Below are 13167 nucleotides of genomic sequence, written 5' to 3' on the forward strand. Positions count from 1 at the left end.
CCCGCCTCCCCAAACACATAGTGACATACCACATACGCGGAGCCTGTGCCAGCTTCTAATCAAAGATCATCCTGTCTTGTGAGACAGTCCTGCCACGCACCCTCCACACAAGGCTTTTTGCTCCCTCTATCCCCTGGAAGTGTCTTCCAGAAATGGCTCGATGGAGAATTTCGGCCTCAGTGTATTCCAGACCTATTTATATCTTCGAGCATTCCTGACTGTCGCATGCATCATGCTTTTCCATTACTTTCATCTAGTGAGTCAAACTTTTGGAAGCTGGTAGCTTTGCTAAACTAAAGAATGGATTTGGACAGGAAGGGAAGAAAAGGGACCAAAAGTACATCGTAAAAAGAATAACATGCTGCACCAAACCCCTGTTAAAGAGTCTCGGGATTGTTTGGGCTGAGCTCTGGAATAGTTCTGATGACTGGGGCCCGTGAAATGCAAAACTACACAGGAGAAGGGAAGATAAGTACCGTGGTCACTTGTTACTAAGAATACGATTGTCCATACGCTAATGATTGCCTGCTTGATAGGATTACCAATAAAGACAAACTGCAGTGAGGATCATGGCTTCACTTCCTTCCTCCCGCCCTAGGGATTTAATCCTGTCCTTGTGTTTTGTTTTCTGTCAGTTGATAAAAAGCTCTGCTCGCAGAGACATCTCCAAAGCCTTTCTCCCGCGGGAAACTTTCGGGGCAGATTCCCACATCTGCTCCCCTTGCGCACAGCTGGGAGAAAGCGAAGTGCCGGTTTGACGCTGGCAAGAAGAGCTTAGGCCTTCTAATTTCAGAACGTGTTGTAAAATGGTGGCTAATCCTTCCAGCAGTCTCAAGAGGCTGGAAATGCTGGGCGACAGACTCTGGAAGGGGCTGACAACTCCCTGGTTAGTCTCCTCGCTGACTTTTGACGGCTTTTTGACATCCCATTTTTAAAGCACCCCAGCAGCAAGGCACTCCTTGCCGCGCGGGGAGAGGCTCTCTTGCAATCCAAGTACCCCCAGCGCCCGTTTAGCCGCGATAGCAGCTTCTGTTGTGCCCCGAGCAGCAGGCACGTTGGGCCAGGGCATGAGCGTGCTGCCGCTGTCGCCACAGCTCGCGGGGAGGGTGGAGGAACACGCTGGAGCTTGGCGCAGCATCGCTGCCAGACGCTCCTTAGCCAGGCGAGGCGAGGCAGCCTTCCTTCGCATGAGCACCGGTGCCAGCTCCTGCGCTACCCAGCCAAGGACTAATAAGGTGCAAACTAGGCGTTGAGCATTGCACAGAGGCCAGCTGACACCGCAGCCTGCACGAGAAGACAGAAGTGAGAAGACATTTTCAAATTAAGCCATTGCAGATGATTCAGAGGAGTGCGCAGAGCTTTGGGGAGCGCCTTTAGGGACACGGGCAGCGTCTAACCAAGCATCATCCCCTCCAGGGCTGGACGCTTGCACCAGACAAGCCGTTCGTCCTCGTCCCCCCGGTGCTGCCCCGAGCCGTGCGCGTCCCGGGGGGGCAGGAAGGCCCCTTCCCCGGGGGCGGGCGCGGGGGGCGGGCAGGGCCGGCGCTGTGGGCAGGGCCCGGGGAGATGACGCCGGGCGAAAGCCGGCCGAGCGCCTGCCCAGCCCCGCCGCAGGCCGAGCGGGCTGGCGGCGCTCCCCTCCGCGGCCGCGCAGGCAGCAGCGCAGGCATGGACGTGGCCGTGGACCTGTACCTGGCCGTGCCGCTGCTCTTCACCGTCCTGGCCCTCGTCCTCGCCTCCGTCTTTGTGAAGCTGCGCGGCGGCGAGGGGCGGCGGGCGGCGGCGGCCGAGCCCCGGGAGGAGGCGGCGGCGGCGGCGGCGGCCGAGGCGGCCCCCCAGGGCGGCCCCGGCGACGAGGCGGCCCCGGCGGCGCGGGCGGCGGCGCCGGAGGACGAGGGCGGCCGGGTGCCGGTGGAGGAGGTCGGCGCGGGCGACGAGGGCAAGGCGGGCGGCGCGGCGGCCGCCGAGCAGCGGGAGGCGGCGGCCGAGCCGGGCCCCCCGGCGGCGGAGCCGGACCCCCCCGCGGCGCCCGACAGCCTCCCGCCGCAGCCGCCCGCCGAGCCCCGCCAGCCCGGGCGCCAGGAGGATGCGGACGGCAAGGTAAGGCCGGGGCCGAGGCAGCCCCATCCCGCCGGGGTCCCCCGCTTCCCGGGCCCGGGAGCCGCCGGGGCCCCCCCTGCCCGGGCCGTGCCCCTTCCCGGCGCCCACCCCCCCGCCGCAGGGGCCGGGGAGGAGGGTCGGTGCCTGCAAACGGCGCCCGGCTGCCCCGGAGCGCTGCAGCCGGGCTTTCCGCTAGCACGGGAGAGGTCTCGGCCACGGCTCGGTTTCGCCCTCGGGTGGGGGCGTTTCACTTATTCCCCCCCGCCCTAATCTTAAAAAAAAGATGGTGGGGGTTTAAGGGAAGACAGCTTATGCGTGAATCCCTCGTGTTTGAAAATCCAGCTCGGGAGTTTTCCCCTTCTCCCAAACGCTAATCCAGGTGGGTGTCGGGGGATTATTTTTCCCCTCTCTGCACTCTTTTTTCTGTCGCTTGTGGCACATGGGCCTGGGCTCCCTGCTGCCCCGGGGCAGGAGGGACTAGGTCCGCCCTCCCCTGCAGCCCCCGCAGGATGCTCACCCCGAGCCCTGGCCCCTGGCTGAACCGGGGAGGCTTAGTGGGGGCAGAGATGCCAGCCTATAAACGCCTGGCAAATCCTCCTCCGACCCCGGATCTTGTTTAAAAATAAAAGGCTGACCCAGAGTCCATGCAAAGAGCCCACTCTGCTTGGACGGGGTCTGGATCCGGCTAAGGGGACAGCCTGAGAGGCGAGACCTGGCTGCGCTTGCGGCTCTCTCCCAGGGCGGCCTCTCGTACCGGTGGGGGGAAGCGAGGAGCAGGAGGGCGGCTCAGAAATGCAGGAGATGCAGGCTCCAGGCAGCACGTTCCGGCTCGGCAGCGCCGGCCTGGGGCCCAGGCAGCCCGTCGGCTATTATTAGCTGCGTTCGTAATCCTCAGCGGCTGTATCCAGGCTGATGGGCAGCGCACAGGCAGACAGACAGCCTCCGTCTCGGAGAGCATCACTGCTGGCTTGTTGGACAACCTTGGGCGAGTCCTGAGGGGTTGAGTGCCCCTGTCTGTGTCCTGATGCTCTGTAATGCGTATGAGTGAGCTCCGAGCCCGGTCTGGGGGGCGGGAGGTGGGTCTGCCTTTGCGTGCGGGTGCCTTGGCTCTTCCTCCTCTCCCGTCGTCTTCTCCGGGACCTGCATCCGTCATCTTCTCTGGGACCTGAGCCTCGGTTTGCTCCCTCTCCCTGTCCTGGCAGACGCTTCGCTGGTGGGTCCGGTTCGGGAGAGCAGCCCCGCTCTCACTGCAGCATCCTGGGAGTAGTGGCCACATCTGTCCCTTTGCAGCGAGGTTTATTTGTGCCTCTGATGACAGTGGTCTGTCAAGCTGGAGAGCCCCGGGGCCTGCTCCGAGCTGCCCGGATCCCGCCAGGCTAGCTCAGCAGAAAATCCAGCTGCGGGGCCCGAGGCTCACCCAGCGCTTTCCGAAAAAGTGCAGCACCCTGTTGAGACAGATGAGCTTATCCAGGGCTCCCCAGAGCCTCGGGGCTCCCCTGACTCACTGGCACGAGCCCCCTCGGGAATGGGTTTCTCCCCTCATCTCAGTGGGTTTCTCCTCACGTCAGTCCAAGGCTCTGGGCAGGCAGGGCCGCGCACCTCTGTCCTCCCGAAACGCGCTCAGCTCCTCCAGCCGCCCGTGGCCCTCCTGCACTCCCGTCTGCTCCCCGCCTGCAGCTGCGCCCGGGGCAGCCCGCGTGTTTGCTTGCTGTCATCTTGCCTGCCCTCAGCCCCCCCGGGCAGGGATGGGGGAGCGGGGGTGCTGCATTGCCCCCCTCCACCCTGTTGGACCCCCAGGCTGATGGAGAGCAGCGGAGGGGAGGGATGGCTGAGGGATGCTGCTGAGTAAGCGTTTGGGAGCACCGGCCTCTGCCTGAGCCCGCTCTACCTATGCCAAAGCCCAGCTCATGTAGCTGGGGGCAGGTTTACCAGGGACCAACAGGCTGGTTGTCCAATGCTGCCGCCCCGCTCCTGTGTCTGGTGGAGCCGTCGTGTCCCCACTGCCCATGCGGAGGTCTGCCGGGGCTCACCTGGGGGCTGCCACCTCTTGCCGGCCTCCAGCAGTCAAGCTGCCCCTGCCCTGTGGGATGGGGGAGGCCGGCGAGAGGGAGCGCGGACGGCAGAGCTGCCCCCTCCGCTCGTGGAAGGAGAGCTGCTAGGTAACCGGGCGGGAGACGCGCGGGGAACGGGGGTGATGAGTGCGATGGGGTCCCAGGGCCCTTGGTCCAAGTTGGGGGTATGGTACAACCCAAAACCCGGGGCCGGCTGAGGGCTTGGTCAGAGCAACCTTTACGGGTGGCTTTGGCTGAAACGCGTCCCATCAAACCTGTCGTGGCTCTGCCGCGAGCTGCGGTCCTTGCTGTGACTCAGCACGTGAGGCTCCCGGGACTGTCCGCGAGCCGCCCCGGCGCAGCGTGGCGGTGCTGCACGGGCTCGGGGCTTCGGGGTGGCTGGGAACGTCAGGAAGCAGAGAGGGCTGCATCCAGCGCTCGGCCATCTCCCTTTTTCTATTTTTTTTTCCCTCCCCCCCTCCCCATCTGCCCGGCACGTACTGCGTCAGGCTGCTTCAGATTCGCTGCAGCCATTAACCAGTCAACCAAACTGCTGATGGATGAAGCTGCTCCGGGGAGCGGCATGGGCGCCGTCGTGGCTGGCTGCAGCTGGGCGCCCGCTGCCCGCCGTGGGCCCGTGGCGAGCGCCCGGAGCCGGGAGCATCCGCGCCGCTCTTCGCGGTGGAGCGGGGTGCCGGCGCCCCTTCTTGTCCCCTCAGCCAACGCGATGCTTGGCCTTAGCGCCTTGGTGGGACCGTGCGGTGCCCGGTTGATGTTACAGCCTGGCTTTTTGGAGACCCGGTGCCCTGAGCTGGGAATCTGCCCAGCGGGTGCTGTCACCGTGCCTGGTCCCCGGGCCGAGCACCGCGGGGGACCTGCCGTGCAGCTCTGCTCCAGAAGAGGAGCCGCTCCTGCCCAACGCGTGGGCCTCCCCCAGGAGAGGGACCCTGCCGTGGGAAATGGGGTAGTAAAATCAGTGTGGGTCAAGGCTTCCCTGCTCCGCCCTGGACTGTGCAGTGAATTGGTGGCGAAGCAGGGAAAAGAGCCTGGGAGTCCCGTCTCTGTTAACCGCCGGTAGCGATTCCCCTGGTCTCTGCTGGCTCCCTTCCCTGCAAAGTTAATTAGTATGTCACTGTCTGTCCTCATCGCCGTCGGCAGCTTGTTAACGCGGGAGGTGCTTCTGCCGGAGCGCGGCCGAAATTACAAGCCGCTGGGTGGGCAGCGGCGGAGCCGCGGGGAGCTGCCGTGTGCGGTTCCAGTGAGAAATGGGCAGAAAACTCCCATTCCTAATTAACGCTTCCACCCTGCCCGGAGGCTCCCGATCTTCGCGCTGGGGCACTGTGCGTGGGAGAGATGGGCCTCCGCTATCGCGGGCAGGGGAGGCAGGAGAGGGCAGAGCACCCGTGAGAGCATCGCCGCCAAGGCAGCGCGGCCTCCGGGGAGTGGGTGCCCCTGGGACCTTCCCATGGAGATTTCCTTGATAACAAGCCCAAAACAAGGCAGGGGAGGGATGTGGAGGAGGGAGAACTGGAAGGCGGCAGGGGCAGAGCAGGGTTTGCAGTGGCGGTGGCCCAGTGCTGCCCCAGGATGCCGTGGGGAGCGCGAGCGGGCAGCGCCAGGCCCTGTCCGCGGCATGGCCAGGCAGCTGTGTTTTGTGTGTCATCCTGGAGCGGGACGGGTCCCCTGGTGCCGCTCTGTGGCCCCAGGGGATGGGAGTCATGGCTGAGGCACGCAGTTGCCATCAGTGCATGAGTCAGGACAGGCTTGCAATAAATCAGTGCACTCTTCCTCTGCTGGAGGCTGGAACGGGCCAGTTTGCTGGGGATTAACCGCAGCCCATCAGTGCAAGTGAAGCAAAGATGCTTGGATCGCCGGGCTCCGGCACCCCGGCTGGAGCGTGGGTCTTCAGGGCGGGCTGCAGGGAGGTGGCTCATGCTGAGACACCCCTGGCCGTGTTCCCTTCTGCCCCTTGGGGCCGGCTGCACCCGCCGGAGGGCTGGCCGGCGGCCCCGAGCTCTGATTTTCCGCTGGGCACCCCGCAGCCCGGTGCTCCTCGGCAGGGCAGCGGGAGGTGCGGGCAGTGCGGGCGCCTGGCTGCAGCGTGGGGCCACGAGGCCTCAGCTGAAGCAAGGTCAAGCGGGCAAAGGTGAGAAGAAAGGGGACAACTCGGGCAGGTGATCCAGCCAGAGGTGGCCCTGTGCTCTGGGGCTAAAGCCCGAGCCCCCCCAGCAGGGAGCAAGCCAGGGACCCCCTTCAAATTAAGAAGGCAGCATCTCCACCCTCGAATACCTCCTGCCTCCTTTCCCCAGTGCTGGAGGCAAGAAGGTGTCTAATTAGCCTGGCTTTAATTGGCTCCTGGTGAGCTTTGCCAGGGCTGGAGCTGAGCAGGCTGCTCCCGCGCTGCCCTGGGGCTGGAGCAGCTGCTCTCCCGTCGCTGCAGAGCATCCGGGAGGGACGGCAGCGGCGTGCGGGTCCTCGCCGCGGGCTCGGCACCTGTCCCGGGTCACCGACACCGGGTTATGAGGCCGGGCAGAGTCTCCTGCCGGCCCCGTGACCGCTCTGCCGGGCCCCGGCTCTCGCCCAGCGCAGGCTGCGTTGCTCACGAGCACGTTGCCTCTTGCGGCGGCTGCAAATCAGAAAGCCACGGCGAAGCCGAGCAGGACGCGTGTGGTCTCCCAGGGGAGGGTCCGGGAGGTCAAGCTGCCGTTTAGGCCTCCCGGAGGCAGGGCTGGGCTGTGGCCAGCCCCCCCGGGTGCCTGACCCGCGTCGTAGTCCGCTGCCGGAGGAGAAGCCACGCGGCCGGGTGGCCCGTCGCTGCTGGACCGCGACAGCGTCGGCAGCTTTGGGAGGCACGGCAGGACCAGGATGCTGCTTAACCCGCGAGATGCCCTGATGCCGTGGCGTTGGCGTTGGTGGTGTTTGCTGCAAGAGGCCCTAGCCGAAGGGGGACGCACCGGACAAGCTGGTCGCATATGATATCGGGGTGCTGCTCTGGGCTAGGACGTGATGCTGCCTGCAGGGGCTGAGTGAGGCTTGGCCTAAAGCTGGGGCTGCTCCCTGGGCCTGGCTTCCTGCAGTCAGACCTGGCGCTGCCCGACCCCTCGCTGGGGGCTGGGGGGACGATCTCCCGGGGCAGCAAAGCAGCTCTTGTTTTAGAGCAGCTGCTGCTTTTGCTGCAGGGAGGATGGAGAGCCCCAGTGGTGGGGTCGGGGTGAAAGGGAGTTGCCCACGTAGCAGCTGCCTCGCTCTGCTAAACTCTGCCCAACTTCTTTTTTTTTAAAAAAAAAGCTTGTTCCCCTTTTCCTCCTGTCTTTTCTTTTTCTGGCTTGCTCTCTGTCTGCCTGCCTCCTTCATACTCTCTCTCTCTCTTGCAAAGTCTTGCATCAGGCTTGGATCAGAAAGTGCAGCCATAAATGGCAACGTGCTGGGCCCAGGAGTTTATTCCAAGACTATTTTCTCCCCCCCTTTGCAGCCTGGGATCTTTGCTTTTCCCAGCGTCGGAGAGGGGCTGTCCCTTCTCCCCGTCCTGCCCGTAGACGCCAGGGCGGTCCCCTTGCCCGAGGAGGAGGAGGGGACACCCCAGCCTGACAGCCTCCTCGTGGCCCTCGCGAGAAGGGAAGCCCCTTGCTTCCTTGGGGATGGAGGAAGCGGAGAGGAAATGGCTCTGGACGGCCAGAAACAAGCTGAAAACCAGATGATGCTGCAACGGCGAGTCCAAACGCTGTCCCCCTTACAGCAGGGAGCCAAGTTTGGCTTTCCTGCCTGGGAACCCTTCCCTCGCTCTGGGTAGGGCTTTACGGGGCTAATACATCTCTGCGCACGCAGAAATGCCGTACGGGTGCCTGCTCCCTCGGGTGCCCTCCTTCACTGTCACCCCGCCGTGGGCTTCCTAACCGGCGGAGGTGCTGAAGGGGGGACGTGGCCACCCCACCCCAGGGCTGCGAGCCTCCGCCGCGGTGTTGGAGCCCCTTTCCTCTAGGACTGGCAACGAAATCCAAGGACTTTTTTGTTGTCCATAGTGGGGGCAACAAAACCAAGAGTTGGGGGTTTTGGAGGGCCAAGTCGGAGCTTGTGGGTCTGGGCCACCCCTCTTCTGGGTGACTTGGGGCACCAGCACCCAATGAGGCCCTCTGTGGCCAGCGCTGCCCGTGCCTGGCATCTCCCAGGGGGTCTCGTCCTCCCTCCTGCCTGTCTTGAGCCTCAGCTGCTGCAGTCGGATGAGTGCGTAGGCGTCTTGGTTTTTGGCCGTTGAAACTAAAGGGCAAAACCACATTTCTGATGATCCAACAAATGCTGAAGCTCTAAAGCCAAGACCTGTCAAAGGATGAGAGAAACGTATTGTTGCATTAGTATTTAAGGCTGCCGGATTTGGACCCTGCGGTGGTGGGTGCTGCTTTTGGAGAGGGCTGTGACTGTGGGGCAGGTGTTGGCTGACTGCGCTTCCCGTGGCCACCCTGGGAACTCGGTTCTCCTGAGCTTGTTCCTAGCTGACTCCGGTCTGGATGTGCGGAGGGAGGCGCTGGGCGCGCTCCCAGCCCTGCGTGTCCTCGGGGCCGGGCAGCTGCTGCCGGCCGCGTCCCCTTCCCGAAGCCCGCGGCAACGGCAGCTTTGTCTGCTGCAGCAGCTGGCCTGGGCGGCCCGCGTCAGGTCTCCTCCAGATGCTCCCAGATAATTACGCGGCTGCCTCCCCCCGGCCCGCGGCGCTTTTTGCTGCCCTCCCTCTCTGCCGGGAGGCTTCCTTGCGAGGAGCGTGCTCGCTCGCGCGAAACCGCAGCGAAACGCCGGCGGTCGGAGCGCTTGGGTTCTCGCTTCGCTGGCAGGTCCTGCTGCCATCTGGACCCGGGCCACGCTTCCCTCGCTCCCCGGTCGCTTGAAGCGGTCTCGCTGCGTTGCCTCCGGGCTGCGTTTCCAGTAGGAACTTGCCGTAGCGCCTGGCGTGGGCGGCCGGCCGGGGTGCTGCCGGCGATCTCCGGGCGCATCCAAGCCTGTAAGTCGTGACCCCTCTCCAGTTGCCGAGTCCCCTAGTGCTGCCCCGACACCTTCCCTTTCCGCTTGTCAGCTGCAGCCGGTGGGTGCCTGCCCTCCTCTCCGGGAGCATCCCCGGGCCTCGGCCGCGGTAGCCCCGCGGCTAAACGGGGACCCGGCACAGCAGCACCCACCAGCTGAGACGCGACTGAGGAGCCAGCCCTGAAATTGGGGGCGAGGGGCTGCTCCTCCGGGGAGACTGGGACGGCTCTCCCTCTGCCCTGGCTGGCAGGGGTGGAGGGCACAGCCAGGCTGCGAGTGTACGTGTGTGTGTGTGCGTGTGTGTACGTGTGTGTGTGTGCGTGTGTGTGAGGTTTGCGTCCCTGCCGCCTGTTTTGCAAGCCCGCTGGGAGGCTGCTCCCCCCCCCGCTTTGCTATTTTGCGCCGAGGCCAGCCGGACACGATGTACCGGGCCCTGCCCACGCGGATCCTCCTCCGCGGCCACCGGCCTGGCGCCGCCTGGGAAAGGCTCAGGCGAGAGGAGCGCTTGGGCTGGGGAGAGGCAGGGGAGGGAAAGCTTCGCACGGGCGTCGAGGCCGTTCTGCCTTTGTGGGGCAGAGAGAGCAGGCTGGCCCGGTGCAGGGACCGGAGCGGGGGGAGAGGGGGTTTCAAGGGGATTAGAGGTGATTCAAGGTTTCTACTTGGTGCTCCTCGCTCAACGAGCTGCGTCGCAGCTTGCTCACAGAGCGGAGGGCAGCTCGGGCGCTGCGGCAAGAGGCGGCTGCCGGCCACGCAGGGAGATTTGCCCGCGCGAGCTCGCGCTGCCAGGGCCGGGGTTGGGAGCATCTGCGTTTTGCATCTCTCCAAAAAACACCTTTGGGTGCCTCACCTGGCCCCGGCATCGAGCACATGGGTGGAACAGGGGTACACGTGGCCGTGCAACCGCTTTCTGCTAGACGCTGGCGTGGGCAGGGAGCAGCCCTGCCACTGTGTTGGGCCCAGCAGCAGCGTCAGGAAGGTTTTGGGAGCTTTGCTGGGCTTTGGGAGCAGCGGCAACGTATCCTGGCATGAGTGCAACCCCGCTACTCTGCCGTCTCGGGGTGACGCTGGCCACGGGGGCAAAGCCCGTGCGCTGTGCTTGGCCGGGGGCTTCGCGCAGCGGAGGTGTTTGGTGGCCTTCCCTGGCTTGGCCTGTGCAAAGCAGAGAAAAACAGCGCTCAAGGCTGCAAACGCACCGCTGAGATGAGCGGTGCCTTGCTCGCGTCGGGGGTTTAATGAGTTTGGTGACGTTACAGCAGCCCGGGGGGGCTTGGCGGTGGCGCGGAGGCGGCTGATGGCCGTCTGCTCCGGCCCGGCGCAGAGCAGCAGGTTGCCCGGGACTTGTGTGTCAGCCTGGCGGGATGCGTTATTTTTCGGGCAGGATGGAGATCTATCGGGCTGTCTTCAGTGGGAATAAATTGGCATCTCTCCGGTGCCCAGGGTGGCAGCGGTGCCGGCGTGGAGCAGTGCCCAGTGCTCCTGCCGTCCTTGCCACCGCCAGTGCCCTGGGGAGGACCGGCTCTGCCCGCGGGACACGACGGGGCCCTGGAGGCAGAAGGGGACGTGCCGAGCCCGGGGCTGGCGCGCGGGGGGAAGGGAGGTGCTGGCATCTGGCTCCGAGCGATCCAAGCGGAAAAACGCCGCGCTCCAGCAAGCTGTCGGCTGCCGCGGGGCAGGGAGACCTCGCCGGCCGCATCCTGCCCCGGGTGCTGGAGGAGCCACCTCCGCCGAATGCCCCGGGGCCAGGGCCCAGCATCCCCGCGCTGCGGCCACCCCACGTGCCTCCAGCATGATCCCCCCGGCCCCCCACGGCGAAGCGGCTGGCTCAGGTGCCGCTGCTGCCAGCCTGGCCCCGGGGTGAACGGTGTCCGGAGGGAAGCGCTGTGGTTGGAAGCGGGGCCCGAAATAGCGGTCGCTGCTGGGGGCGGGGGGGTCTCGGCCACGCGTGTTTCTGCAATGAGCAGCCGAACAGCCATGAATAATGCGCATTCCTCGCCGATGACAAACTAACCCAGTTCTGGGCTGAGCGCTGGCCGTTTGCACAGCACCGCGCGCCGAAAGTGCCTCCCGTGGCCCCGCGTGGGGCCCGTCCCGGGCTGTGCTGGCTCCCCCGAGCAGCCAGCCCAGCCGCCCACCTTGGTTTCCTCTGCGTCCCCTTGCCCCCATCTGTCCCGCGCGGGGCCCTGCCGGGTGCTCGTCCCCGTGGGAGGCCGGCGCGTCCGGGGGGCCTTGCCATGAGCCTTATCTCCGAGACGGCGGCGGTCCCCGCTCTCCCCGCCTGCCGCCTGCGTGGCTTTCCTCCGCGCGTCCCGCGAGGGGAAGGAACCCGGGCTCAGTAAAGCTTGCTGTAGCTTATAGGAGGTGTAAACTTTGCGTTTAAACAACACCCTTTTTTTTAAGTGCTGCTTCTGCCTCTGCTGCAAAGACCAGTGGGGCCATGGGAGAGCCCAGGCTGCCCGTGCCCAGGGGGGAACGGGGGTCCGGAGGCAGGAGCTCGGCCCCATGGCCAGGCAAGGGCTGGCAGCTGGGTCCCGGGCAAATCCCCCCCATGCTGCCGTCGGTTGTCCATCCCGGCCGGCTCCTTGCGAGGCCAGGGAGGTGCCTTTTGCCAGGGACCTGCCTGCCAGCAGCCCTGTGACGGGCCGTCCCGCTCAGGCCCCCTCCGTGCCCGCATCGTGCCCGAAATCGGCCTCTTGTGCTCAGGATGCTATTCCTGGTACTCCAGGGCCCCAAGGGAGGAAGCGGCTTTAAACCCAGCGCTGTGGGTTTGCCCTCTGGTACGGGGAGCTTACTTGCGGTTCACAGGCCTTTGCTGATGCTAAGGATCCGTGGAAAGACAGGCCCCCAGAGAAGTCCCGGGGGAAGAGGCTAGTTCAGGCCCCAGCAAGGCCAAAAAGCCACCACCAACCAGCCAGAAGAAAGCAGATGAGCAGGCGTTGCTCGTTCATTGATCCTTTTGCCCTCTTCCCTGGAAGAGGCAGGGAAAGAGTGACCAGCCCTCGCCTGGAAAGCTCCCGCCTGGCCGCCCCTCTGCCCAACCAGGCCCTTGGGCCCCCGTCGGACATGGCGTCTTTGGGGCAGCACCTCATCCTCACAGCTGCTCTGCTTTTAACTCCCTGCAGGAGGAAGATCCGGACTCAGAAAACGAGAAGCTGGTGGTGAAAGAGCCGGAGGATGAGGATGGTGAGTGGCGGGTGTGACGGCAGCTTGCAGGGAGGATGCGGCCAGGTCCGAGGGGCTGAAGCCCCCGAGTGCTTGGAGCTGGTCTCCTTCCTCCGGGCAATGCAGAGGAAGGGGACCGAGGTCCCAAAATGAACGGGAAACAGGGGCAGGAGCAACCCCCTGGGGCCCTCGCAAGCAACCGGAGGGTGCCAGCGAGGCGCAGAGGTGACGGCATCAGTGGCCTGGCAGCCCTGTGCGGGGACCAGGCAGAGACCTGGCCGGGCGCCCAGAGCCGGGGTGGGCGAGGGCCAGATGCGCTCGGCAGCCCCTGCCCCACTCTCCCCATCCCTCCGGGTGCTTTGTGGTGCGTCCGCCCCATGCCTGGGGCGGCTCTTCTCGTCCTCCTTCCCTGAGAGCAGCCCCTTTTGCTTCCCCCCCGCATCCTGCCAGATGTCCTTGGGCGTTTGCCATGGGGAAGGCTTTCGGCTTGGCTTTGTGGTGGAGCTGCCCAAAAAGCTCCTTGCTTGCATCCAGGAAGATCTCTAGAGGCTTTAGCCAGAGCCCTGTTTAACTGATTAGTCAATTACTTGATTGGAAAATGATTAATTGACTAATTGGGGTGACAACTGAGCTTGTAAGAAAATGAAACAGATGGTGACGAGCAAGAGCATGTCCGAAGGGGATTCTGCCTTGCCGAGTGGCCTCGGGGACGCTGGGACGCCCCGGCGAGCCCAGCCTCGGGGTGGCCACGGGGAGACGGGGCAGCGGGAGCTTGGGGCATTCCCCCTTCCCTGCCCCACTTTCCACCCGCCCTTTTTAAGGCGCCGCGTGGCAATCCCCTGGCTCAGGA

The 13167-nt window shown here is 64.9% G+C and overlaps 1 protein-coding gene across 3 annotated transcripts in view; it reads left to right on the forward strand.

Moving 5' to 3' along the window:
* Window positions 1-1525: 1525 nt before the first annotated feature.
* MXRA7 (matrix remodeling associated 7) overlaps window positions 1526-13167 on the forward strand; it is a 32648-nt gene continuing 21006 nt past the window's right edge. The window contains exons 1-3 of one of the 3 annotated variants that reach the window (XM_064522545.1): window positions 1526-1931; window positions 2055-2100; window positions 12278-12338. In XM_064522545.1, the coding sequence (XP_064378615.1) occupies window positions 1567-1931; window positions 2055-2100; window positions 12278-12338 (472 nt within the window). In that variant the 5' untranslated portion in view covers window positions 1526-1566. Of the gene's footprint in view, window positions 2101-12277; window positions 12339-13167 lie in introns of all 3 variants that reach the window. The other 2 variants (XM_064522546.1, XM_064522544.1) reach the window with 2 other exon arrangements.

Source organism: Dromaius novaehollandiae, chromosome 18 (genome assembly GCF_036370855.1).
Source record: "Dromaius novaehollandiae isolate bDroNov1 chromosome 18, bDroNov1.hap1, whole genome shotgun sequence".
Classification (NCBI taxonomy): domain Eukaryota; kingdom Metazoa; phylum Chordata; class Aves; order Casuariiformes; family Dromaiidae; genus Dromaius; species Dromaius novaehollandiae.